The following is a 25,165-nucleotide window of genomic DNA, read 5'->3' as shown; positions in this document are numbered from 1 at the left end:
GAACTGCAGATGCTGGTTTAAAACAAAATTTTGGAGTAACTTGGCGGAATAGGCAGCATCTCTGGAGAGAAAGAATGGGTGACGTTTCGGGTTGGTTCCTCAGACTTTAAGAATACATGGTTTGTTCAGACCCAGGTCTCTAAAATCATAAATACTCTCAAAATGCTGGAGTTGCAAAACCCCAGTGAGTTACTCTAGCATTTTGTGTCTATCTTTGGTGTAAACCAGCATCTACAGTTCCTGCCAATACATTTTGTCTCAAATCCTGGGCAGGAATCTAACAAAACATTCCAAATTCCTGATAATGTTGAATGCCTAAGGTTGGTACAACTTAGCATTTTGAGTCTACTGACTGACTGCTTTTTAGACTAATGAGAAGCAAAGTGACAATGAGGAAAATGCTGGGAATTAATTGCCTGTTAGTCAGTGTCGGTGCAAAGAGAGGCAGAACTAATCCTAAGTCTTGATGATTTTCTTCACTGGGCAGTGAGAAATCAGATATTTTCAGTTGCAGTGGGAGAGGAGGTGAAAATGAAGTCAATATCTCCCATTAGGCTGGAGACCAAGAGACAAGCATTGGTGGTGTCTGCTGAGAGAGGAGGCTGACGTGTGGAACCATAGCTACCTAAAGGAGATGTCAATAGAGGCACTAGACTGCCTCTGGAATATGGAACAAAATAAACTGGTGGAGGACCTTGGTGAGTTAGGCCATATCTGTGGGAACGATTAGCAGTTTCTCGTCAAACCTGCGTGTGTGTGTGTGTATATATATATATATGTGTGTGTATATGTGTGTGTGTATGTGTGTGTGTGTGTGTATGTGTGTGTGCGTATATGTGTGTGTGTATATATGTATGTGTATATATGTGTGTGTGTGTATATATGTGTATATGTATAGAAACCTAGAGAGAGATTCACGTTGAAACTGAGTTCTCGGTGAAACCTGCACCGACAGAGTTGTCAATGGGGTCGATGGTGGCGCTGCGAGTGGCTGCCCTGCCAGCAGCTTGTTTGTTATTTCGGCTTTGTTTTTTGTATGTGTCTCTTGGTGTGTCTTGTGGTTGGGAGGGGAAAGGGTGGAACCGCTATCGTTAGCCGCCTCGACGGAGAGGCGACTTTTTCCATGCCGCCTCCCTCGCGGCCTAACACCATGGATTGGAGCGGCCTTTCCAGTCGAGTCCGGAGCATCAGCAGCAGGCGCAGCGTGGACTTTTCCATCGCGGAGCGGGTGAGCCCTTGCTGGGTGTCGCCTGAGATGTTCTGAATGTTGGCCTGGTAACTTTGGCATCATGGGGCTGTGGTCTGCGGAGCTTCTAGGCGTGGCGTGGCCTGGGGTCCCTTATTTCAAAGAACATCATACTTAAGCATACTTATTCAACAACAATAGTCAGATCTGACAATAACGTTGCAATTTACATCAACTCCAACGCACTTCAACAAAACAAAAAGATCTTCATTTTTTCACCACATTAGATAGAGCATCATTTAAGATGTTCTTAATAATGTACTTTGTACATTTATGTACTTTTCATTCTTTTTGGGCACTTTGCCCCTGGCTATCTTCAGCCAAATAATACAATTTCTGATTATCTCCGTTGCAAGTAAAAAAAGTTTTGAAAATTGGCGCTTCATACGCCCGCGTCACCCGCAGGACAGCCTACGTGAGCGTGTGACAGGGCGCACCTCACGATAACACACACATATGTCGCGGAAAGAGTTTCAGCAATGTAATTTTGGGTTTATTTATGCACAGCCTTATTTTCCGTGCCTTGACCCTTGTGCTCGGTGTGATAGTCAGCTTTCTGCTTGAAAGATAGTTTCTCGCCATCCCGAGTTGTAAAATATTTTTGCCTTAATTTCACAACTCATTTCAAAATATTTTCCACGACCAAGTGTTACTTTGTGGAGAATTTGGAACGGGGAGTTCTGGAAATGGTTGAAGAGATGCTGACTATTTGTTCATCGGTTGAGATCACTCTCTGGTTGATGAATGTAAGCTGCACTTTCCTTGAAGTATTGTGAGCGTTTTATTTCTACATTGTCATTCCGCCCAAATCCTAAGGACACCATCCACCCAGTGGCTTGCTTCAGCCCATTGTGCACAGTATTTGGTAGTGGACCAATACTCCACTGCTCAACAGTAGGTCCCTATACTCACCACTCCCTAGGGAGGGAGGAGCGAGGCGGCGGGTGGGCATCGAGCCTGGCGAGGCGAGGGCGGCTGTGGGTGACGTCCCTCCCAAGTGCATGGATGATTCTGTGTGTGAGGCAGCGCCGAGCAGTCCCATTGTGACATCATCAGTGAGAGCCGCTCGTTTAAATTCAAAGTCTTTTGATATTTTTAAACATTTTCAGTGGTGTCGAGAAATAAAGCATAACATTTTCAGATAAGGTGATTTTGGACCCGACGGGAAAAATGTCAACCAGAATATGTAAATATTTTATCGTTGCAGCATACTTTTTTCACGAAGATGTAAATACACACATACAAGATCAGAGTTTTAATAGGTACCACTGTGTCCATTGTCTTTTCCTTCAGAGTCCCGTTGGGATATCCTGCTGCTACTTACCCTTGAGTAATTAACCCATAAACAGCTCTCCCAAGTCCTGTCTGACTTTGCATCAGTTTTCCACCACCCCCTCCACCTGGATTTTTTTCTGCCCTCACAATTTGCAACTCTTCTATCTACGAGCTTCACAATTTGCAACTCTTTATAATTTTGGGCTTGCACCTGTCTTCTTCTCTGGCCTTTCGCCAATTATTTACCTATCAGAAAACTCTTGCCTGTGTTCACCTACAAAACCGGGTGGGAGATTGCCACCCTATGGTCCGCCCTGTTTCGACGAATGCAATCAACCTGGTGTGCATAATCAAATAAGATCAAATAGAACGAGTTGTCCTACAACTTTAGGCTGTGCATGCCACGCGCAAGAAGAAGAGGAAGACCTATAAACCAGCCATGGTCAGTCATGCCTGCCCTTCCAGCTTTCTTTCCTGCACCTCCTCCCTCCCCCAATGCAATGGGTCTGAAGAACGGGCTAGGACCATCACCTATCCATGTTCCCCAGGGATGCTGCCGAGTTACTCCAACAATTATGGTGTCTTGTCTTTGTCAACCTTTATTTTGGACTAGACAGTAAGGGAGGCAGATGGGTTAACAGGGCCAGGCTACTGTGTCCAGTGTGCACGGATGCTAGGATTTCCGGCACCTTTGAATTGCTTGTAGTTGAACCACCTTCAGTCACTTGATTGTGTGGGAGATAGTAATGCTCCTTGGCTCGGGCGTTGGATGGAGGCTTCCTGTATACTGCAGGAGAGGAAGGCAGAAGCTTGAATTGTGAATATTTGTGTTGGGGTTGGAAGGGCTTGTATCCCTGCTTGGTCAAGAAGAGTTTGGGCCAATTTGAAATCACTATAACATTTGGTGGGCTGCATTAGCAGAAATGGGTGGGACTTCCTCCAAGAACCTTTGATGGATGTAAATATGATTTGGTAATGCCCCATGGAAACCTTTTTCCTTCAATGGGTCTGAAGAACGGACTAGAAACATCACCTATCCATGTTTCCACAATCACAGATAACCCCAACAGGGGGAGCATTTTGTGAAAATTAGAATTTAAAATGATTTTGCTCAATTATTTTGAGTTTGAAAGTGTTTTTGGCCTTTACTATAAAATTTACTGTAAATTTTGTACTGTACTGTAAATTTTACTTTCCACACTTGTGAGTTGCATCAGCTGCAAAGTTGAATTGAATGCAAGTCCTTTTCAATAGTTTAAGTACAAATGTCCCTCCTGCAACACCACACTCCATCTGCAATGCCATCCCTCTAACGAATAGTCTTACAGCGAGGAAACAAGTTGCCCACACTGACCAACGTGTCCCATTTACACTAGTCCCATCTGCCTGCGTTTGGCCCATATCCCTCAAAGCCTATCCTATCCATGAACCGGTCTAAATGTTTCTTAAATGTTGCGATAGTTCCTGCCTCAACTACCTCCTCTGGCAGCTCGTTCCATACACCCACCACCCTTTGTGTGAGGTTCACCTTTAGGAGGTTGGAATCCAGCTGTTGCTGATGTAATGATTTCTGTTGCCTGACTGCAAGGATCTGGAACAAAGCTTCTGAATTGTCATGTTGCTTGATCAACATGACCCACCTTGGGATTTGTGTTGACTGTTTATTGGCCTTCTGGCCAGTTTGGCATGCCAGGGAAGTGTAACAATGGGAGCTTTTTGTAGGCCTCTTAACTTTTGTCTCCTTGTCTGAATATTTTGTTCCAGTGGAGCCCCAGAGGTTTGTCGGGTTTTAAGTAAATGTTCCTGTTCGTTTGTTGATCTTGCATTGCTGATGTTATTTGACCGTGGTACTCTGGTTAAAATTTCAATACTGGTTACCCAATAGTTACAGAGCTCTCAACTGAAGAAACGTGACAGGATTAATAAATAATTTCAGAAAAGCAAAAGTTTTAAGTGCATTTCTAACCTATTGAAACTATTCAAAGGTATATGTTGGATTTGAAAGGCTTGGAGGGATCTGGATCTCAGCCAAGTGGGACATGCTTAGATGGGGAATCTTGGTTGGCATGGACAATTTTGGTTGATAGACCTGTTTCCGTGCTCTGACTCCATGACACGCCTTTAGAATATATCAAATCAATTTAGTGCTAAGCCTCTATAAGGCCGGATGGCTAATAGTTTAGATATAGGTGGTCTGCAAAGGATAAACACAACGGAGAGCCTTTGGAAAGATATTCGCAGAAGTCATAACTGCTCAATGGTGGACGAGTGAAAGAAAAAGTAGCGGAATTACAAGAACACTTGAGTTATTGAAGGGTGACACCAGGAACTCCAGATGCTGGAGTCGTGAGCAAAACGCAGTGTTTGAGTCTGAAAAGAGGTCCTGACCCGTAATGTCACCTATCCATTTCTTCCCGGCTGCCTGGCCCGCTGAGTTCCTCCTGCACTTTGTGTTTCACTTAAATTACTGAAGGTTGTTTGGGTTAAAGATGCAAGATAAACATTTGAATACTTTGAGATATTTTCCAGAGCCATTGGATCGATTGCCATTTGTGATTGAGGCTGTAATTCTGACTCCTAGCTACCTTTGCTTGTTGATTTGGATGTCTTTTAGGAATAGTTGAATTGTGTATAGAAATTACACCAGTTGTATTAGAGGCTGTATGTATTTGGTGCAGTTGATCACTGCATGGCACAGAGCCACATCATGTTTGAGGTCCAAGTCCCACATCTCCTGGTGGTCAGATCTGTATTTGACACTCTGGTTGGGAATGGGAGACACGCCATGGCCAGTCACTTCACTACATATGTTGGATAAGGTTCAGCTTGTGATGCCCTCATGGTTGAATATCCAGCCAATTCTTATACTCTTGGAGATATGGCTCAAAAATATCCAAGCCCAATAGAATTCCTAATGAGCATTTTGATCTTTTTAAATGTTGACCTTGCATTGCAAGAGCAGATTAGGAGTTGTAAGGTGCAATAACGTGCAATTCGGCCCACTATGACTGCTTACCTTCAAGTATCCATCAATACTAATCCCATTTCTTGCACTTTGTCTGTAATAAGTGTTACATATGTACCTGCCTCTCCTCATCTCCCACACTTCGTAAACTCTAGGAGCAGAATTAGGCCATTCTGCCCATCATGTCTACTCCGCTGTTCAATCATGGATGGTCTATCTTTTCCTCTCAACCCCATTCTCCTGCCTTCTCCCCATAACCTTTGACACCCTTAGTAATGAAGTACCTATCAATCTCTGCCGTAAAAACATCTATTGACTTGGCCTCCACAGCCGTCTGCGGCTCCACTAATCTTATCCTGCCATGGCTGTATATAAGCTGGTTGCTGTGCAGCTTGTATGCAGCCATGTGTTATGTGGTACTCATGGTGTGTCCTGAAAGCAAAGTGAAGTGCACCATAAAACACAGCCCTGGCTTCCAAAACTTCGAAAGAAAAGGATGTGGGTTGTAGTGACATTTAAAAAAGAACAAAGTGCAATTGTTGCTTTAAAAATTATGGCCTCGTTTTTGAAGACATTGCCAGTTTGGCCAGAAATCCCACCTCGATGAGTAAGACTGTTTCTCCTGCATGCCCTGGCATTGAAGGTTAGCTTCTTCCTGGTCTGACCTGACGCTGAACTTGTCTAGGGGGCTGGTGAGTTTTACAAGGTGATGAACTTCCAACGTTTGTAGGAAGGAACTGCAGATGCTGGTTTACGCCAAAGATAGATACAAATTGCTGGAGTAATGCAGCAGGTCAGGCAGCATCTCAGGAGAAAAGGAACAGGCAACGTTTTGGATCAAGACCCAGCTAGAGGTGTGAAGAGGTCCGGAACAAATCTGAGCCGACACCAATGGTCCATTGTTGGCTGTGGAGAGTTGATAACGAAGGGATATGAACAGTGAATCTAACACAATGACAAGGGGGGGGGGGGGGGGGGGGGGGGGGGGGGGTGGAAGGAGGGAATGCATGGGGTTACTTGAAATTAGAGAAATCAATATTCATACTGAAGATAGACACAATGCTGGAGTAACTCAGCGGGACAGGCAGCATCTCTGGAGAGTAGGAATGGGTGACATTTCGGGTCAAGCACCTCCTTAACATTCATACTGTTGAAGTCTCTGACTAGAAATCTAGTCAATGCCTTCAGGGTGCAAATAAGTATTGTGGGTTTTCTCATTTTTAAATACAAAGAAGTAGTGAGAATGGAAGCCCTGGTTAGGGTCATTAGCTCTTTTATAGACTGTTTAAAGTGGAGTAAGGATTTCTATGTACGAAACCTGTTTGCAACAGGAATTGATCAAATAAAATGCAATTGTTTATGGTTGTGTGCTATCGGTGCCTGCAGTTTATTCAATGTACAATCGACACGTCACAGACAGTACAACACAGAACTCCGCTACGAAACACAAAAATAGATACTATATGGATTGGTTGCAAGAACCCATGCAAACATGGGCACCTGACCCCAGCATATCTTGTGATGCTCTTAATTTTTTTTACGCCAATAACCTATATTTTTGGTGCTGCTTTTTGCCTTCTCTCCCGCGCAACATTATTAAGTTTCCCCGTTCTCCACGCAACTTTGCTTATTGCACAAGTCCTCCTCTCTCCCTCTGGACTCTCTTTGACCAGTCCTTGTGCTCTTGCCAATTCTTTCAATGGCCACACTGTTCTGTGCTTTCGGCTACTTCTCTTCCCCACTCGCCCTTCCCCTGCATTGAGATCTCTCCACACCCGTTTAGCTGTTCCCCATGTACAGGTCTAGACTGGTCCCAGTGCAACTATGTTGGATAATGGAGTAACACAGCATGGAAACTGTCCCTTCATTCCATCCATTCCATGCCAACCATCCAGAACCCATGTATACTAATCCCACTTGTTCCACAGTCTTCAATGACTTAAATTCCAGTGCTTATCTGATGTTTTAATTATTGAGATTACCTCCCTTCACTGCATATCACATCAAACAAATATTGAGCAAATCATCAGTGTCCAGCTGCAGCTTGTTATTGATCTATGGACTGAGTGAATGGATTATTTATTGATGAACTGAATTTTGGAGAGCTTAACATCCGTAGGTTTGGATGCCATTGTTGTGGCTTCTTTTGATGCGAAAAATGACACTGAAGTTTAGAAATTACTTGGGTTTGCAGTTGTTGGTATTCAAAGGGTTTCTGTGGGTGTAAATCAGAGTTTTTGTGTTATGATTTTCTTTACTAGAGCTTAAATAATTAATGCCTTCTGTATCAAAACCTGGAAATCTGGAGAAAGAAATGCTGTAAGTACAGGTTTCTTCAATCTCAGTTCCAGCTCCCTAGATGCTGCCTGACCTGCTGTGTATTTCCAGCACTTTGTTTTGGGGATCAGTCTGGGTAAGAGTGAGCCTCTGGTCTGTGTGTGGCACTGGTGTTCATCAGCTGATGGTCGTGGGGCTTTGCAGAATTGGCCGAGTTTGGGGGTTTTGACTCTGTCGTGGGTTTAACTAGACATTGTGAAGCCTCACACAATAACAGCTTTGGGCAATGAGAAGAGGGTGCCGATATGTTGCTGTTAGTTTAGCAAAGAATTGTCAATTATGCCCATCTCATCCACAAACAAAAAGACACATTGCTGGAATAACTCAGCGGGTCAGGCAGCATCTCTGGAGGAACATGGATAGGTGATGTTTCTGGTTGGAATCCACCATAATCAGTCTGAAGAAGACGCTTGTCCCGAAACGTTGCCTGTCCCATGTTCTCCAGAGATGCTGCATGACCTGCTGTGTTACTCCAGCACTTTGTTTTGTAAAGCAGCATCTCAGGTCCTTTGAATTAGCCTTTAGTCTCAGTCTCCTGCCTTCTGATGGTCTTAGCTTAAAACGATTTGTGGAGGTGAGAGTGGGGACAATGAGTGGCTGAATCTGTAGTACTTCCTTGTGCTTCCCTCTGCTATGTTACCTGTACCTGGTTGCTTTGTGTATAAAAGATAAAAGCTGGCTTCAAGGTGCTTTACTCTCCTAATTGGTCCGTCTCCTCTGCATTAGATCATGGTTAAATCATCTTTCAATTAAGTCAAAGTTTATTGTGGCACCAGTAAACAAGTGTGCCATTATTGAAATGTTCTGGTGTCTCTGACTCGTGGGATTTACACGAGGTCTGGAAAAGCTGCGGTTGCTGGTCTCTTTGAGTTGTGTGCTGTGTGAAGATGTCCTCACAGGGGAATGCTCACAGCCACGCCCTGCCTCTTGTGCTGCTCTGTACTGGCACCTGCACCCAAGGACCCGTTCCCCTGCTTAACTTTTTTTCCCATCTGTCTCCCCAGGTGAAAGAGCTCGTTCTCGACAACTGTCGCTCGATCGAAGGCAGAATCGAGGGCCTCTCGGATGAGTTTGAAGAATTGGAATTCCTTAGCACGATCAACGTAGGATTATTGTCGGTCGCAAACCTACCAAAGTTAAACAAACTAAAGAAGGTGAGTAAAATGCTACAGGCTGCTTCTGGGATATATGGTTTACACATTTCAAGTGGCTGGAGTATGAGTAAAGTTTACAATTCCAGGGGTGGTGGAAGTGGAACCAAATTTAAAGCAAGAGCAACCTTGACATTGTACCTTGCACTTTGTAAATAAATGTTCCTGTGTAAATAACCCCCTGTCATTTCATCCTTGAAGCTCTCTTCACACGCAGACTTTAATTCTTTAGAAGTGATTCATTAGCTTTGAATTTTCACTTGCCGAAATAATGATGGTGACCAATATTGGTCTGTGCCCATTAAAGAACTGCATTGTCTTATTGGTGCAGGAGACAGATGGCCTGAAGATCTTACTGGCTCTTTACAGATGAATCAGCCACTGTGTATCTCAACTGTTGTTTTCCATTAGGTAGAAACTGTCCACTTCCTACAGTGTAAACCTGGTTTCATTTTCACTTATCTCAAAGCTCCCAAATTCCCCCCAACACATGGATATACACAAAATCCTGCAGTAACTGAGCGGGTGAGACACACAGCATCCCTGGGTAGAAGGAATAGGTGGCGTTTTGGGTCGAGTCCCTCCTTCTTGTCTATCTCCACCTCCATTTAGTCTCTGTTATACTGAATTGGACTTTGTTTTGACAATGAATGGTCTGATGTGTCTCCCAAGCATGGAGCGATGCAATGGAGAGATCGCTTTGAATTCTTGAACATACATTGTCCCTCAAGTGAGATCGATGGGCTGCGTTCCCCTTACTCCAGGCACTCAACTTTGCTTCATTAAATTAGATAATTGACAATAAGTGCAGGAGTAGGACATTCGGCCCTGAGCCATAAATGATCATCCCCAATCAGTACCCCGTTTCTGCCTTCTCCCCATATCTCCTAACTCCGCCTATCTTTAAGAGCCCTATCTAGCTCTCTTGAAAGTATCCAGAGATCCGGCCTCCACCTGAGGCAGAGAATTCCACAGACTCACAACTCTCTGTGTGAAAGATCCATCTAAATGGCTTAGATGGATCTCTGCCACAGAAGGTAGTTGAGGCCAGTTCATTGGCTATATTTAAGAGGGAGTTAGATGTGGCCCTGGTGGCTGAAGGGATCAGGGGGTATGGAAGAGAAGGCAGGTACAGGATACTGAGTTGGATGATCAGCCATGATCATATTGAATGGCGGTGCAGGCTCGAAGGGCCGAATGGCCTGCTCTTGCACCTATTTTCTATGTTTCAATGTTACCCCTTATTCGTAAACAATGGCCCCTGGTTCTGGACTCCCCAACATCGGGAACATGTTTCCTGCCTCTAGCGTGTCCAAACCCTTAATAATCTTAAATTCTGGTTTGATTTAATGGTTTGCTATTCCTGTTCTGTGCCTAGCTCGAACTAAGCGATAACAGAATCTCGGGAGGTCTAGAAGTGTTGGCAGAAAAATGTCCGAATCTCACACATCTCAACCTCAGCGGAAACAAAATAAAAGATCTCGGCACAATAGAACCTCTGGTGAGTATCCCTGAATCCAAAGCTTGGTTTTTGCATGTTCTGTTGTAGGTGGACATGTGTGGACACTCCTTCACAATAACCCTCACCTGATAAAGACTGAGGATCTGCTTCCAGTCTCTTCATCCTTACTGGTTGCTTTTCTTAGGAAAACGTGGTGTTGTGTAAAGTTCCACCTTTTTAATCGTTTATTTGAAATTATTGGGCAAGTTAGTAATCAAATGGCATAATGACAAGTTTTGCCAACACTAAGAGGGAAAGGAGGAAACTTAATCACCTTGATTTGGAAAGTTAAAAGAACATCTCCCAGAGTTGTTGGATGTTTAAATAAATGTGTCCTTTTCATGAAAATCAAATATACCTGCTAAAATATCATCAATTTTTGTTATTTATATACAGACATTTTGCATTTATCTTTATGTCTTATGTCACTGTATTGTTGATCTCTTGTGCCAAAATTGAGAGGCGGATGTGCGACTTTTGTGTAGTCCAGAGGTTCTACTCTTGTTGACAGGCTAACTTGTGCCATGGTAGTGCTTGGAATCTCATGGCACTGGAGAAACCTCCACGACAAAGTTAATAAATTGATCCTATAATAAATGTAATGCTTCCAACGATATTTCCATTTCAAAAGACTGCAGATGCTGGAATCTTAGAGTGGAAATCGGCCCTTCGGCCTAACTTGTTCACACTGGCCAACATGTCCCATTTACACTAGTCCCACCAGCCTGCATTTGGCCCATAACTCTTTACCCCTATCCTATCCATGTACCTGTCTAAATGTTTCTTAAACGTTGCAATAGTACCTGCCTCAACTACCTCCACTGGCAGCTTGTTCCATTCACCCGCCACCTTGTGTGTGTAAAGGGGGAATAACTGCTGGAGGTACTTCGTTGGGTTAGGCAACATCTATGAAGAGAGAGGGACAACACATAAGAATAGTCGTGACCCAAAATGTCATCTGGCCCTTTCGTTCCACAGATGCTGCCTGATCTGCTGAGTTCCTCCAATAGTTTTAAAAAAATAATCCATTTCCCTTGCATAGATTGTGATAATGGAACATAAAAATAGGGGGGGTTTGAGGTGCATCTAAAAATTTGTTGACAGCTGCTTCCAATGCTGATTGTGGAGTGAGTTTTGGAACATTTGTATTGCGTCTGATCTACATTTAACCCTCGGACTTTGTATTTTTTTCACCCCGCTTCTGTTGCAGAAAAAGTTGGATAGCCTGCGGAGTCTAGACCTTTTTAATTGTGAAGTAACAAATCTAAACGACTACAGAGAAAACGTCTTCAGGTTTCTCCCGCAGCTGACTTATCTCGATGGATACGATCGTGAGGATAAGGAAGCTCCCGACTCAGACACTGAGGCCTATTTGGAAGGGATAGATGACGAGGACGAGGATGATGATGGTACAGTTGTGAATTTTATTTTCCCAACATCCCTTTTTATCCAGATCTGTTACTTGGTGTAAATTTCCCCCGGGTTTCTTCCTGACAGTGTAGACTTGCTCTTTGATTTGCCGTTGGCAACGTTTTAGTGGGCGACGGATACCTGCTCTGTGCACCTGACACCTTCTCTGACCAATGGCATTTGCACCTCCAGAGAAAGACAATAGGCAATAGGTGCAGGAGTAGGCCATTCGGCCCTTCGAACCAGCATCGCCATTCAATGTGATCATGGCTGATCATCCACAATCAGTACCCCGTTCCTGCCTTCACCCCATAACGCCTGATTCCGCTATCCCTATCTAGCTCTCTCTTGAAAGTATCCAGAGAACCAGCCTCCATCGCCCTCTGAAGCAGAGAATTCCACAGACCTCACAACTGTGTGAAAAAGTGTTTCCTCATCTCCGTTCTAAATTCCTAAACTGTGGCCCTAGGTTCTGGAGTCTCCCAACATTGGGAATGTGTTTCCTGCCTCTAGTGTGTCCAAACCCTTAATAATCTTTTATTTCAATAAGATCCCCTCTTATCCTTCTAAATTCCAGAATATACAAGCCCAGCTGCTTCATTCTTTCAGCATATGACAGTCCCGCCATCCCAGGAATTAACCGTGTGAACCTATGTTGCACTCCCTCAATAGCAAGAATGTCCTTCCTCAAATTAGGGGACCAAAACTGCACACAATACTCCAGGTGTGGTCTCACCAGGGCCCTGTACAACTGCCGAAAGGTGGAAAGAAACCTTTGGCGGGCATCATGTTCGGCACGGACACTGTGGACAGGCGGGCCTGTTCCTGTGTTGCTCTGTTCTATGTTGAAATCCTTTTTTGGGAAATGAGTTGTGAGGCAGTGGCTCGATGAACTCTGCTGCGTTGCCCATCCGGACACCAAAACTGAACACAATACTCCAAATGTTGCGTCACCAATGTCTCGTGCTAACCTTCTATACCCAATACTCTGACTAATGAAGGCCGGTGTGTGGAAAGCCTTCTTGACCATCCTATCTACCAGTGATGCCATTTTCAAGCGTTGGTTTTGCGATTTGTTCTTAACCACTAAACCAAGTCACATTTCCATTTAATACCATGAATATGCAACGCTTCTGATCCATGGCGAGAAGCTTACTGTCCTCCCAGCTAGTTCCAGGCCCAGGGAAGACTTTGTGTGTGGAAGAAATTAATTTAGAGGGAAATAAAATAAAAAAATGAAAAGTTAGACTTTGCAGGTTTGCTTCAAGAGACTTTATTGCATGATATGGAGAGGTGGCAGCAGAAAACTGCTCAACACTTCTCTGACTTCACAGCAAATTAGCCGACAGTTATACTGTACAGTAAACAACTTTTCGCTTTTGTTACACACAACTATACGAAAATATACAATTTACTACATGAGTACCAATTATTTCTTTAGTCATAACATACTTTTCGCTTATGTTAATCTTATTCAACACCAGATACAAGTCAAATACAATACAAGGGCATCGTGACATTATTCTATCTCGCCTTTCAGGCAGCCATCACCACCATCCCTTCTCTGAGCCAATCATGGCTCCCATTTACAATAACATTCCTATGCCACAAGTGGAGGGGGCGCGGGTGATCTACTGTAACTTTTCCCAAAGTTAAACCCTTCGTTATCTCCTCTACTATTTCATATTTACATTCACCATCCTCCCTCCACCACATTCCCAGACAAGAGGTAATACGTCTAATCTTACTTTGTCGATTCCCTTAAACTACTTCTGCACCTGGTCAAGCGAGAGCTGACAATCATATGCGAAACACCGTTTTGTGACCTTGTTCAATTCCAATCAAAATTAAATAAGGAAGGATATTAATTGTTCTGTGTTAGTGTATGAAATGCCAGTTAAGTGGAAGTCTCTAACCGTTAACCACCCTAGAGAGGGGTTGTGTGCACAACACTTTTAGATTCTTCAGCTCAATAGCAAGGATTTCTTGCCTCTTTGATTTTAATATTAGGTTATGTGTCCACCTGGTTGCAAACTGCCCAGGAGAGGCTGGATTGCAGGATGCAGTTTCGTACACAAGTTCATCCTTCGGTCTTCAGTCATATTGCGACTTGTAGCAAGTAATACCAACGGAAGCAAACAAACCCACAAACTGCAGTCTTTAACAATTGTTTGTACCAGTACATTGATGTGACAGGTGGGTTTGTGGCTGGGTAGGGGGAGGTGCTGCTGAAAGCTCCAGATCGTTAATTAAAATTTCACGAGGAATTGCAAATATATTCCTGCAGCATTTGTCTTTTAAAGGATTTGTAATTTACCTCAAATGTTGCTTAATGGAGTGGGGGGGGGGGGGGGGGGGGGGGGGGGTTGTACGAGCTCGCTCTGCCTTCTGTACTGTCACACTGACTAAGTGTTTCAGTTGCATTCTGATGCCTGTGTGGTTTAAGTGATGGTGACATTTTGGGGGAGGGGGGTTAATAAAGAGAACCATCACATAATAAGGAATGGGTTCACGGGTGGTTTTAGTTTGCCTGCCTTCTATCCTACCTCTTTTCAGCCATTTTCTATAGGGCCTGCCTTTATCCATAATTCATTCTGACATTACAGAGTCTGGAGAGGCAGCTGTTTGACCTAGATTTAAGAATATAGTACACCCCAGTGCCTTAAGATCACTGAATGGTTCATCTGTCTGATTTGCATTTAGTTTGGTTCAGAGACACTGTGTGGAAACGGGCACTTCGGCCCATTGAGTCCATGCTGTCCATTCATCACCTGTACACTAGTTCCATGTTATCCCACTTCTGCATAATGCATGCTAGGGGTAATTTACAGAGTCCAATTAACCTACAAAAAACCTATGCATCTTTGGGATGTGGGAGGAAACTGGAGAAAACCCATGTGCTATCAGGGAGAACGTACAAATCCCACACTGACAGCACTCGCAGTAAAGAATAAGCCCGGGTCTCTGGCGCTGATAGGCAGCAGTTCTACCACTGCGCCACTCTGCCCCCTTGTCCACGTGGTCCGAGCTCTCGGGGCATTTGGATGCCATTGTAACCATTTCATCGACGTAATAATTTCAAAGCCATCGGTTTCCTTTTCTTGCATTGCGTTAATTTAATTTTGTTTTTGTTTTTTTTACCTTTGCTGCGCAGAAGTTGACGAGGAAGAGTGTGATGAGGCAGCTCAGTGTGAAGAGGACGAAGATGAAGAAGGGGAGGAGGAGGAGGAGGAAGAGGAGGATGAGGAGGAAGAGGATGAAGAGGAGGAGGAAGTTGTCAGCGTAGAGGATGAGGTATGGTTTGCAGCAGAGCCCCCACTACCTGCCCAATTCACGAGACAAGACCTTGGTTCCAAAGTTATTGGTACATTCTGTAGAACAGAATGTAGTACAGCACAGGAACACTATAGTGCCCAACATGATGCCAAGTTAAATCTCATCTCATTGTCATAGAATTATAGTGATACAGTGTGGAAACAGGCCAACATGTCCCAGCTACACTAGTCCCACCTGCCTGCGTTTGGTCAATATCCCTCCAAACCTGCCCTATCCATATACCTATCTAACTGTTTCTTAAATATTGGGATAGTCCCAGCCTCAACTACCTCCTCTGGCAGCTTATTCCATACGGCCATCACCCTTTGTGTGAAAACGTTACCCCTCATTCCTATTACAATTGTTTCCCCCTTCACCTTAAACCTGTTTCCTCTGGCCCTTGATTCGCCTACTCTGGGCATGAGACTCTGTGCCTCTATCTGCTTATGATTCACATCCTTCTATTCCCAGTACTTTCATGTGCTATCTAAAAGCTTCTTAAATGCCCACTATCCTATCTGCCTCCACCAGCACCACCCTTAGCAGTACGTTCCAGGCACCCACCACTCTCTGTAAAAATAAAAGCCCTGCACATCTCCATTAACCCCCCCTCCCCTTTCACCTTTTATCTATGCCTTGTAGTGTTGAATATTTCCATCCTGGGGGGGGAGGAGGAGAGGAGGAGAAAGGTTCTGACTGTCTACCCTATCTATCCCCTTATAATTTTATGTACAGGGCAGTACTGAGTGCATGCTGCCTGTTTAGATAAGGCATTTAATCTGGGATCTCGCCTGCCTGCTTGATGGACTGATAGCAACCCCTCGTCACCATGTCGTCAAATATCCTTGGTGCCCTCTTTATTAAGGGAAAAAAATCCCATCTGTTACTGGGATGTTGCTCAATGCAAAATGTTTGCGACATTATAGCAGTTCAGTGGTAATTGTTGACCAGAAATGGTTTTCAAGATCTGACCCTGTGAAACGATACGCATAGATGGCAGTGCATTTCTCTGCACAGACTATGAGCAGGTTAGGAAGGCAAAACATTTTTCAGCAAACTTTTTACTTGAAAAGCTTTTACCGCATTGAAGCTGCAATTTTTCGCTGCTACCTGTCCCAGTCAAATTCCGTTGTGTTTAGGACCCAAACCAAATATTTTCAACTAGCCTGTATTTGCTCATCATGCTTCATTCCCAGCGTTTGTCTTTTTCTCTCATGTTCTCTTTGTGAAGTAGCTTGTACTTTGTCACACTGTTAAAGGTGCACTCAGTTGCTCAACCCCATTTGGAGAGGCTGCAAAAAAAGACCAAACATCACACGCTAAAGCTGCGACATTTTGGTTTAGTCTAGAGATACAGCGTGGAAACAGGCCCACTGACCCACCAAGTCCGCGCCAACCAGCGATCACCCCTACACTAGTTCTATCCTGCACGCTAGGGACAATTTGCAGAAGCCAATTAACCTACAAAGCTACATGTCTTTGGAGTGTGGACAGAAACCGGAGCACCTGGAGAAAACCAACTCGGTCCCAGGGAGAACACACAAACTCCACACAGAAGCAATCCGTAGTCAGGATCAAACCCAGATTTCTAGCGGTGCGACACAGTAACTCCTCCACTGTGCCACAGTATGTCAAATACATTTGTTTGATGGTTTCTTCTAGATGCATACCACTCATCAGATTATCTCTTTGGACAGTGTGAATCTTGGACTAGCAATGCAGGTCTGCTTCAGACTATACTTCTGCACCAGCGGAGAGATGAATTACTTTTCTCTATCCGTGGGCATTTAATTTAATGAAAGTGGTGGAATGAGACGTTTACTTTTCAATCCTAGCTGAGCTGATGAGGTTTAACTTGCTAAATGTGTACATTCTCCATGTTATGAGCTTTGTTATGAAGCACTTTAATCACAAGATACTCGGAGGAACATTAGCAAATAAATTGAATGCTGAACTACAAGGAAACTTTGGGGATAATAATACAAGGAGATGCAAGTTTGAAGAGGGAAGTTCAGTGGAGACATTGCTAAAGTTCAGGGCACACCGAAGTTGCAGCCACCAAAGCAGGAGTAGCTTCTACTGGGGCTGTATAAGTCAAGAGTAAAATTCCTGGCCAGATCGGGAACAACTGCAAAGCAACTCCATTATGATTAGGAATATGCCCTGTAGGGTCTTCTGTGATTTATCAGAATTGGGTTCCTTCAAATGATTTCTTTGAACAGTTGAATGGTTCTCGGGAGTCCCATGGAAAAGTACTAGTATTTATATTTTCTTAATATATCTTTCGAACGTCTCAAAATTGCTCGGGTGCAATGAACTAATTCAGCACCTTCCATCGTCATTGCAAGTGGTTGACATTGTAGGAAGGAGTGTCCATGACGCATAGAAGCAGAGTTAGGCCTTTTCGGCTCATCGAGCCTGTTCTGACATTCGATCCTGGCTGATTTAGTTTCCCTCTCAACCACGTTCTCCTGCCTTCTCCCCATAACCCTACTAATGAAGAACCCATCAATCTTCACTTTAAAAATACCCAATGACTTGGCCTCCGCAGCCGTCGGTGGCAATGATTCACTCCCCTCAGGCTAAATAAATTCCTCGTCAACTCCGCCCTCAAGGTATGTCCTTTTATTCTGAGGCAGTACTGGAAACATCCTCTCCACATCCACTCTATCTAGGCCTGCCGTGCGTTAGAGAGTTTGCTGCTTTAACTGGTGCACTAGATGTCTTGGCGTCTACCTGAACTATTGAAGCAGACAGATGAATTCCTAATAGAGAGCAGTTCCTTTTGCCAATGCCGGCATTGTTGGATATGTGCTTGGATATTGGGTACTGGAGCTTCTCAATACACCTCCAGTCTGAGTCGTCGTCCCCCCCCCCCGTCCCCCCCCCCTTAAAGATGGTCATTTATAACCCTGCCTCTGACCAGCCTTTTCTTGCCTCTCCCAAACAATGGTAAATTTTGTTTGGCAACACTCCTGAGAATCACCTTGGAATATTAGCTTTTATTGGGTAGTGGCCAGAAATTTAATGTCTTATAAAGCTGTGTCTTGAAGATGAGAAATTTCACTTAACATTGATCCCTGTTGAGATTTATTTGGTGCTAACGGGTAAGCTTTCTTGCATTTGCAGGATGAGGATGAAGAGGATGATGGCGAAATAGATGAAGAGGAGGAAGAGGAAGAACAAACAGGTGCGTACAGGGCCTCTATCTGGGCTTCCCGACGACATCATCTCTAGGCTATTTATGAATTGACGTAGTTATAAAATAATACACAGACACTTCGGCACACCATGTGTAACATTAACGCTCCCAAAAATCCCATTTGGTTAAGTCGTCCAAATGGCAGTTTCGACAAAAGCTTGGCAGAATAGAATAGGGGGCAAAGGGGTTGAGGTTAACTTGGTGCTTCAGGTGATATATACATAGGAAATACAGAACATGGTAGTTAACAACTGAAAGAATCCACAGTTTTCCTCTCTTTACAAGCATTCCAATTTTTCAAATATTCAAACCTTTAGTTTTAACACCATGTGCTCTTGATTAAGAATCTGGTGTTTGCTTTACGAATAGTACACGATCTCGGCCTGTAAAAATTCACTGTGTCAGAATACAATGAGTTGCACACAATCTTTTTGCCGATTGAAGTTTTGCTTAACCGAATGCAACCTATTTGCGTATCCTTTTTAAGTATATTTGACGAGGGCTTACATGAATCCCGAGGGGATGCAATGGCCCAGGAGTTCTGCATGTTGGAAAAGGTTTCTACTCTATGAAAGATGATGATTGTTGGGTTGGGTCTAACTCAAGCCTTTAATGTGATGGGAAGTTGAGAGAGCTAGATAGGGCTCTTAAAAAAATAGGGGATATGGGGAGAAGGCAGGAACGGGGTACTGATTGGGGATGATCAGCCATGATCACATTGAGTGGCGGTGCTGGCTCGAAGGGCCGAATGGCCTACTCTTGCACCTATTGTCTATTGATAACTGCAGGCAGAAAGAACTGTTCTTTGGTAGGGCGTTGAGAACATGGAGGAATATTGGAACATATTAGATTTGAGGAAAGCATAAGGAACCCAAGTTTAAACACATTGCCCCACATTTAAGAGCGTTACAAAATAACTAAACAGTATTTGTCATGGAGCCAAACAGGCACAAATAAAATAGCTTAAGTCAAAACCATCTTGGGAGATAATATGCAGAGGTTGGTGGAAATTTTGGTGCGTTCCTCTCCCAGGAGATGGAAGATGGTTAGAGTTTGGGGAGAAGTGTTAAATAAAAATTCTAGCTGAGAGCTGGTAGCACAGGTCTTGGTGCGGAATGGGATCAACCCTGGTAGTGTTTTATTTGTGTGTGGAAGCAGGGGCTTGGCATGATAGTGAGGGTATACAAAAATGCTGGAGAAACTCAGCGGGTGCAGCAGCATCTTTGGGTGAAGGAAATAGGAAACGTTTCGGGCCGAAACCCTTTAAGGGTTTCGGCCTGAAACGTTACCCATTTCCTTCGATTTTCCAGCATCTGTAGTTCCTTCTTAAATGCATGATAGTGAGTATTTGAATGGTAGCTTCCTATTCTATACCTTCCCTAGATTAAACTTTTTTTTGACTGAGAATTGCTTTTAAGAACCAGCATGCTGCTAAGTAGATCAGATGGTTCCCCGTCCCACGTTATAGCAACTCTGGGCTGTTTTTAAATGTGTGACCTTTGCTGTTCTTTACTCTAATGTTTCTTTTCCCTTTGAATCCCCCCCCCCCCCCCCCCCCAAAAAGAAGTCAAAGGCCAGAAGAGGAAACGAGAACCTGAAGATGAAGGCGAGGAAGATGATTAAATTTCCAACGTTAACTTTCGTGACTGGTTGTTTTTACCTGTTTTCGCCCTTTTCCGAACCCCATCCTATTGTTGCTGTGGGAATGATGATTATGGGAGGGTCGCTCCCATTCCTTCTGCTCTGAAATGTCCTGTTCTGGTTCCCCACTGGGTGTTGTGAATTTGGTCGAAATGCCCCTCTAGCAAACATGGGCAAGGCCCAAATCTAAGTAATTGTCTCTTTTTTTTTTTTTTTTTTTTTTTGGTTATTATGTTCGGTTCCAGCAGCCGTTTTAAACTATATCACGAATCATATCCACAGCAAACAAATACCAAGTGGCATATTCTAAACAAAAATTTGTATTGTGCAGAAAATGGTTGCCAATTTTGGAAAGTGATGCTCACTTTTTTTAAACTATCCCCATTGTCCTTCCCCACCTGTCATTTCCTTCCCCCCTGGCTCTTGTAGCTGTGAGACAAGTTTTCTGTAAATAGTGACCAAAGCTCACTCGCACATTTCCCCGACGTCCTTCCCCGCTTACAGCCCGCACTTCTGAAAATGGCACCCATTTAACTTGTAGTCCTGATTGATCGGTTGGTAGTGTAACACACGTTGTAATAAAACAAAACTACGTTTGAACCCTGGTTTGCCAGCACCCTGTGCTACTTTTTGGTCTGTAATATATATAATCTGAATTCCATAGAGAAGAAACGCTGCAATTTATTTTCCCGCTTGTGCTGTACACTTTGATGAATTTTTTTACAAGCATCCTTATGCAGAAGAATAAGTAAAGCATGTAGTGTTGAATGGGCATGTTTTCATACATTTGAGGGCATAATATTAATGCAGAATTGTATTTTCTTATCTTGGAGAAGTCAGTGAAGTTGACTAGGACTGGGAAAAAGAAATGCCAGTGAATGTACAGACTTTTACTTTCATATCCGGGGTGACTATATTCCTAGTCAATATTTCATCTGTACAAAAGATTGACGCATTTTTTTGTTTTTTTTCCTCAGCGAAGCCAAACTTAGTTTTGTGTCTGTTTTTTGTCATTCAACAGTTTCAATAAATCCTTTTTTATATACAATTTTTGTGACTGGTTTTGAGTGTTAGGACCACCAGTAGCTGGGTCGGTGTTTGTGGGGTGTGGTTTTAAACGTTTGGGGTGCTGTTTATTTCTACTTAAACGGCACAATTGAGACATAGCTGAAGGCACCAGGCAGCACCGTGGGCAAGCTGGTGGAGCCGTTTCCTCCAGCGCCAGAAACATGGGTTCGATCCTCACCCCGGGTACTGTCTGCGTGGAGTTTGCACGTTCATCCTGTGACCGTATGTTTCCTCTACAGCCGAAAGACGTGCAGGTTTGTAGTTTAATTGGCCTCTGTAAATTGACCCTAACGTGTAGGGAGTGGATGAGACAGTGGGCTAGCAGAACAAGTTTGAACGGGTGGTCGATGGTCAGCATGACCTCGGTTGGCCGAATGGCCTCTTTCCATGTTGTATCTCTAAACTGTTCACACTGAAGGGGAGCAGTGTTTTCGTGCTGGGGAATTGAGCCCATTCCCTTGCTATCACTAACTGGTGTTCCAACTGCAAATAGACGTTCCTTGGGTTGAATGTGGGGTTATCATAAGAAACATTGGACCTACTACATTCAAAGGTCTTTCAAAGAATGATTATGTTACAACCTAAAAGATTCTGACTGTTCTCGACAGTGGTGAATGTTTGAAGGGTGTTTTCCCCTGTTTCCCCTGAGGAGGGAGTCTAGTACTTGGCTGGGACATCATTTCAGAATGAGAAATTGCTTATTTAAAACACAGATGAGGACTTTGGAAGGTGGTGTATTTTTGAGCTTGGCTGCCCCAGAGGGTTGTGGAGGGAAGAACCGTTAAACAATTTAAGAGGCTTTTGGATAAACGGGTGGAAGTGCAGGGAATAGAGAGATATGGATCATGTACAGGCCGATGAGATCAGTTAAACTTGAGATGAGATGGTTTAACAGGAGGCGCAGTGGTTGAGTTGTGGCCTTGCGGCATCAGAGACCCGGGTTCGATCCTGACCATGGGTGTTCTCTGCATGAAATTTGTACGTTCTCTCCGTGACCCAATGGGTTGTCCCCGGGTGCTGCGGTTTCCTCCCACACTCCAAAGACGTGCAGATCTGTAGGTTAATTGGCTTTGGCAAAGATTGTAAATTGCCCCTAGTGCGTAGGGTAGTCCTCGTGTACGGGGACCTGCATAGGCTGATGGGCCTGTTTCCACGCTGTATCTCTGAACTAAAAATCCTGGCATCATATTTGACACCAACATTGTGGTGTGGTGTTCCAGTGCTGTATTGTATGTTCTATAATTTAAATGGATGAACTGGAAGATCTGGATTGAGACAACATACAGACAATTAATTTCAGTTGACTACCTGGTGTGTTGAGTATAAAAAGAAAGTAGAGAAGCTACAGCATGGTTTACGACTGAATCTTGGCATGTAGCCACCTCCAAGTGCATGCTTTGATGGAGCGAGAGGACATTGCCGAGAATGTCTATGGGATCTTCTCAACGCTGGCCTTCGGTTGGAGGGACTCACCAGGTATGTGATTGGTGAGTATTTCCTGTTTTTTTTTTTTTTTTTTTTTTTTCTTTTTTTTTAACTCTACTAAAATGTGCAGAGATTAGACCAAATATTAAGGGGCTCTTTTTAAGCTTGGCAGAGGATCTCAGTCTTGTGGCTTGTTGCGTGTGGGGATTCCTAGATGTTTTTGTGGTCTGGGTGATTACATCTTAGTTTAGTTTAGAGATATAGCACGTAAGCATGCCCTTTGGCCCACCGAGTCCGCGCCGACCAGCAATCCCCGCGTATTAACACTATCCTACACACGCACACGGAACAATTCACACATACACCAAGCCAATTACCCTCCATACCTGCACATCTTTGGAGTGTGGGAGGAAACCGAAGATCTCGGAGAAGACCCACGTTGTCACAGGGAGAACGTACAAACTCCGTTCAGACAACACCCGTAGTCGGAATCGAACCCAGGTCTACAGCGCTGTAAGGCAGAACTCTACTGCTGCGCCACCCTACCGCCCATCTGTGGGAGGTGCCTCCAATATGGAGACACGAACAACTGCAGACAGACAAGGTGCTGGAGTAGCTCAGCGGGTCAGGCAGCATCTCAAGAAAATGGATGGGTGATGTTTCTGGTTGGGACCTTCAGTTTGAGCGGCAGGATTTGGAGCTTGGATGCTGACAGGCGTGCCGCAACAACTCTAGGCTAAGGGATACATGGATTGCACATTTTAAGAGGTGGATACCCCCTTAACTCAAAGAAGTAGGCACGTGGTCACAGAACATCTTGCTCTAACCCTTTGCAGTTAGTGGAACGTATCTCAAAGGATACCAGCCACAGACAAAATCACAACAATGGATGGCTCGGCTATATGGGGGGGGGGGGGGGGGGGGGGGGGGGGGGGGGGGGGGGGGGGGGGGGGGAGAGAGAGAGATATGGGGTTGGTAGTGAATGATAAAGAAGCATGGTCTATTAATCAAGACAGGAGAGAAGAGGGCACAGTGTTGTCACTTTTGAGGTCAGGACCAGTCTTGGAAAATCGGCTGTCAGTAGCTTTGCCCAAGAGAGGGAATGAATGAGAAGCAAAGGACAGTTACAGATGAGTAAATCAAGAGAATCTAAGGGAATAGGAGAAAGCAAAAGTTAGAAAATCAGAGCAAACTAGGCAAGGATATAAGAGTCAAATGTGTGGAGATATAAATTCAGCTTCTGAATTAGTTGATTTTGTTTAGTTTAGAGATCCAGCGCTGATACATGCTCTTTGGCCCACCGAGTTAGCACCAACCAGCGATCCCTGCACACTAGCACTATCCCACAAACCAGGGACAGTTTTACAATTTTCACCAAAGCTACAAACCTGTACGTATTTGGAATGTGGTTGGAAACCAGAGCACCCGGAGAAAACCCACACGGAGAACCTACTTTGAAGTTCTCCTCTCTCCGGAGACAGTTTCACAGCCTCCTATCTAACTGCCCCCCGTCTGTGCAGCCCTCGGGCTCCTCCTTTTTCCTTTCTTCTCCCCCCCCCCCCCCCCCCCATCAGTCTGAAGAAGGGTTTTCGGCCCGAAACGTTGCCTATTTCCTTCGCTCCATAGATGCTGCTGCACCCGCTGAGTTTCTCCAGCATTTTTTGTGTACTGGAGAACGTACAACTCCACACAGACAGCACCCGCAGTCAGGGTGGAACTGGGGTCTCTGGCTCTGTAAGGCAGCAACTCTACCATCACGCCACAGTGCCGCCTGAGTTGGTGCGTAAACATTACCAGTGACGGGTGTGGGCGAATGAGAGAGAATTGCTTCATTACAATGGTCATCGAGGGAACATTTGGAAGCCTAGAATGGGCTGCGACCTCCAGCGCTCACCACTGACCAACATTTGATTGATGCGGCTCATACTGAAATGACATTGTATAAACATCTCACACACATTTAACGTAATTATAGATATTAGAAGTAAATTATATCATGCCATCTGTTTTAAATTGCCTATTGACAATTCTGAATGATTGGTATTGACTCTGGTTTAAATATGCACTTGGTGTCATTGTAAAATGCAGAGGGCAAAACCTGATGCAAGTTTCACATTGCCCTACAAGCTGAATGACCCCCCAGAGTAATACGACTCAGTCTAAAGAATAATTAGTGACATACAAGGTCTCTCAGTCTTGCTTTAGGCCCGTACAGTTATTGATGGGATGGATTAAGTTTCTAATTGAAAACTTAACTGTGAGTGCCAAGAAATAATGTAGAACTGTGAGTGGCATATTAAATGTTAATGTTATTATTATATTGTAGTTCAGTTAAGGTAAAGCTGCCTGTGCATAGCAATCTACTTATAGTCAATGGTTTTCCTTACAAGTGAGATTCCTACAAAAATGATTTATTAAAATTATTTTTCCCCATATTGTATCAAAATGCATTGTATTACTGATGTTATATATTTGGAGTTAATATTTTTAATCCCTTGGTGTGACGGACATATTTCAGAGTTGCTTTAATTGAGGCTAGCATTTGATACTTGTTTCACAATCGTGCATCTGAACCAAGTTTGGATGATGCTTCCTGTGTGTTTAATCTTGTATAGTACAGCCAGCTTCA

At 44.0% G+C, this 25,165-nt stretch overlaps 1 protein-coding gene across 2 annotated transcripts in view; it reads left to right on the top strand.

Moving 5' to 3' along the window:
* anp32a (acidic (leucine-rich) nuclear phosphoprotein 32 family, member A) overlaps positions 1-21,091 on the top strand; it is a 34,580-nt gene extending 13,489 nt beyond the window's left edge. The window contains exons 2-7 of one of the 2 annotated variants that reach the window (XM_055661447.1): positions 8,828-8,977; positions 10,353-10,475; positions 11,686-11,884; positions 15,040-15,179; positions 18,330-18,390; positions 19,967-21,091. In XM_055661447.1, coding sequence (XP_055517422.1) covers positions 8,828-8,977; positions 10,353-10,475; positions 11,686-11,884; positions 15,040-15,179; positions 18,330-18,390; positions 19,967-20,025 — 732 coding nt within the window. In that variant the 3' untranslated portion in view covers positions 20,026-21,091. The remainder of the gene's footprint in view (positions 1-8,827; positions 8,978-10,352; positions 10,476-11,685; positions 11,885-15,039; positions 15,180-18,329; positions 18,391-19,966) is intronic. The other variant, XR_008726123.1, reaches the window with a different exon arrangement.
* The last annotated feature ends 4,074 nt before the right edge of the window (positions 21,092-25,165 follow it).

The sequence above is a fragment of the Leucoraja erinacea genome, chromosome 33 (genome assembly GCF_028641065.1).
Source record: "Leucoraja erinacea ecotype New England chromosome 33, Leri_hhj_1, whole genome shotgun sequence".
Lineage (NCBI taxonomy): Eukaryota > Metazoa > Chordata > Chondrichthyes > Rajiformes > Rajidae > Leucoraja > Leucoraja erinaceus.
This window is presented reverse-complemented; position numbering and strand designations above follow the sequence as displayed.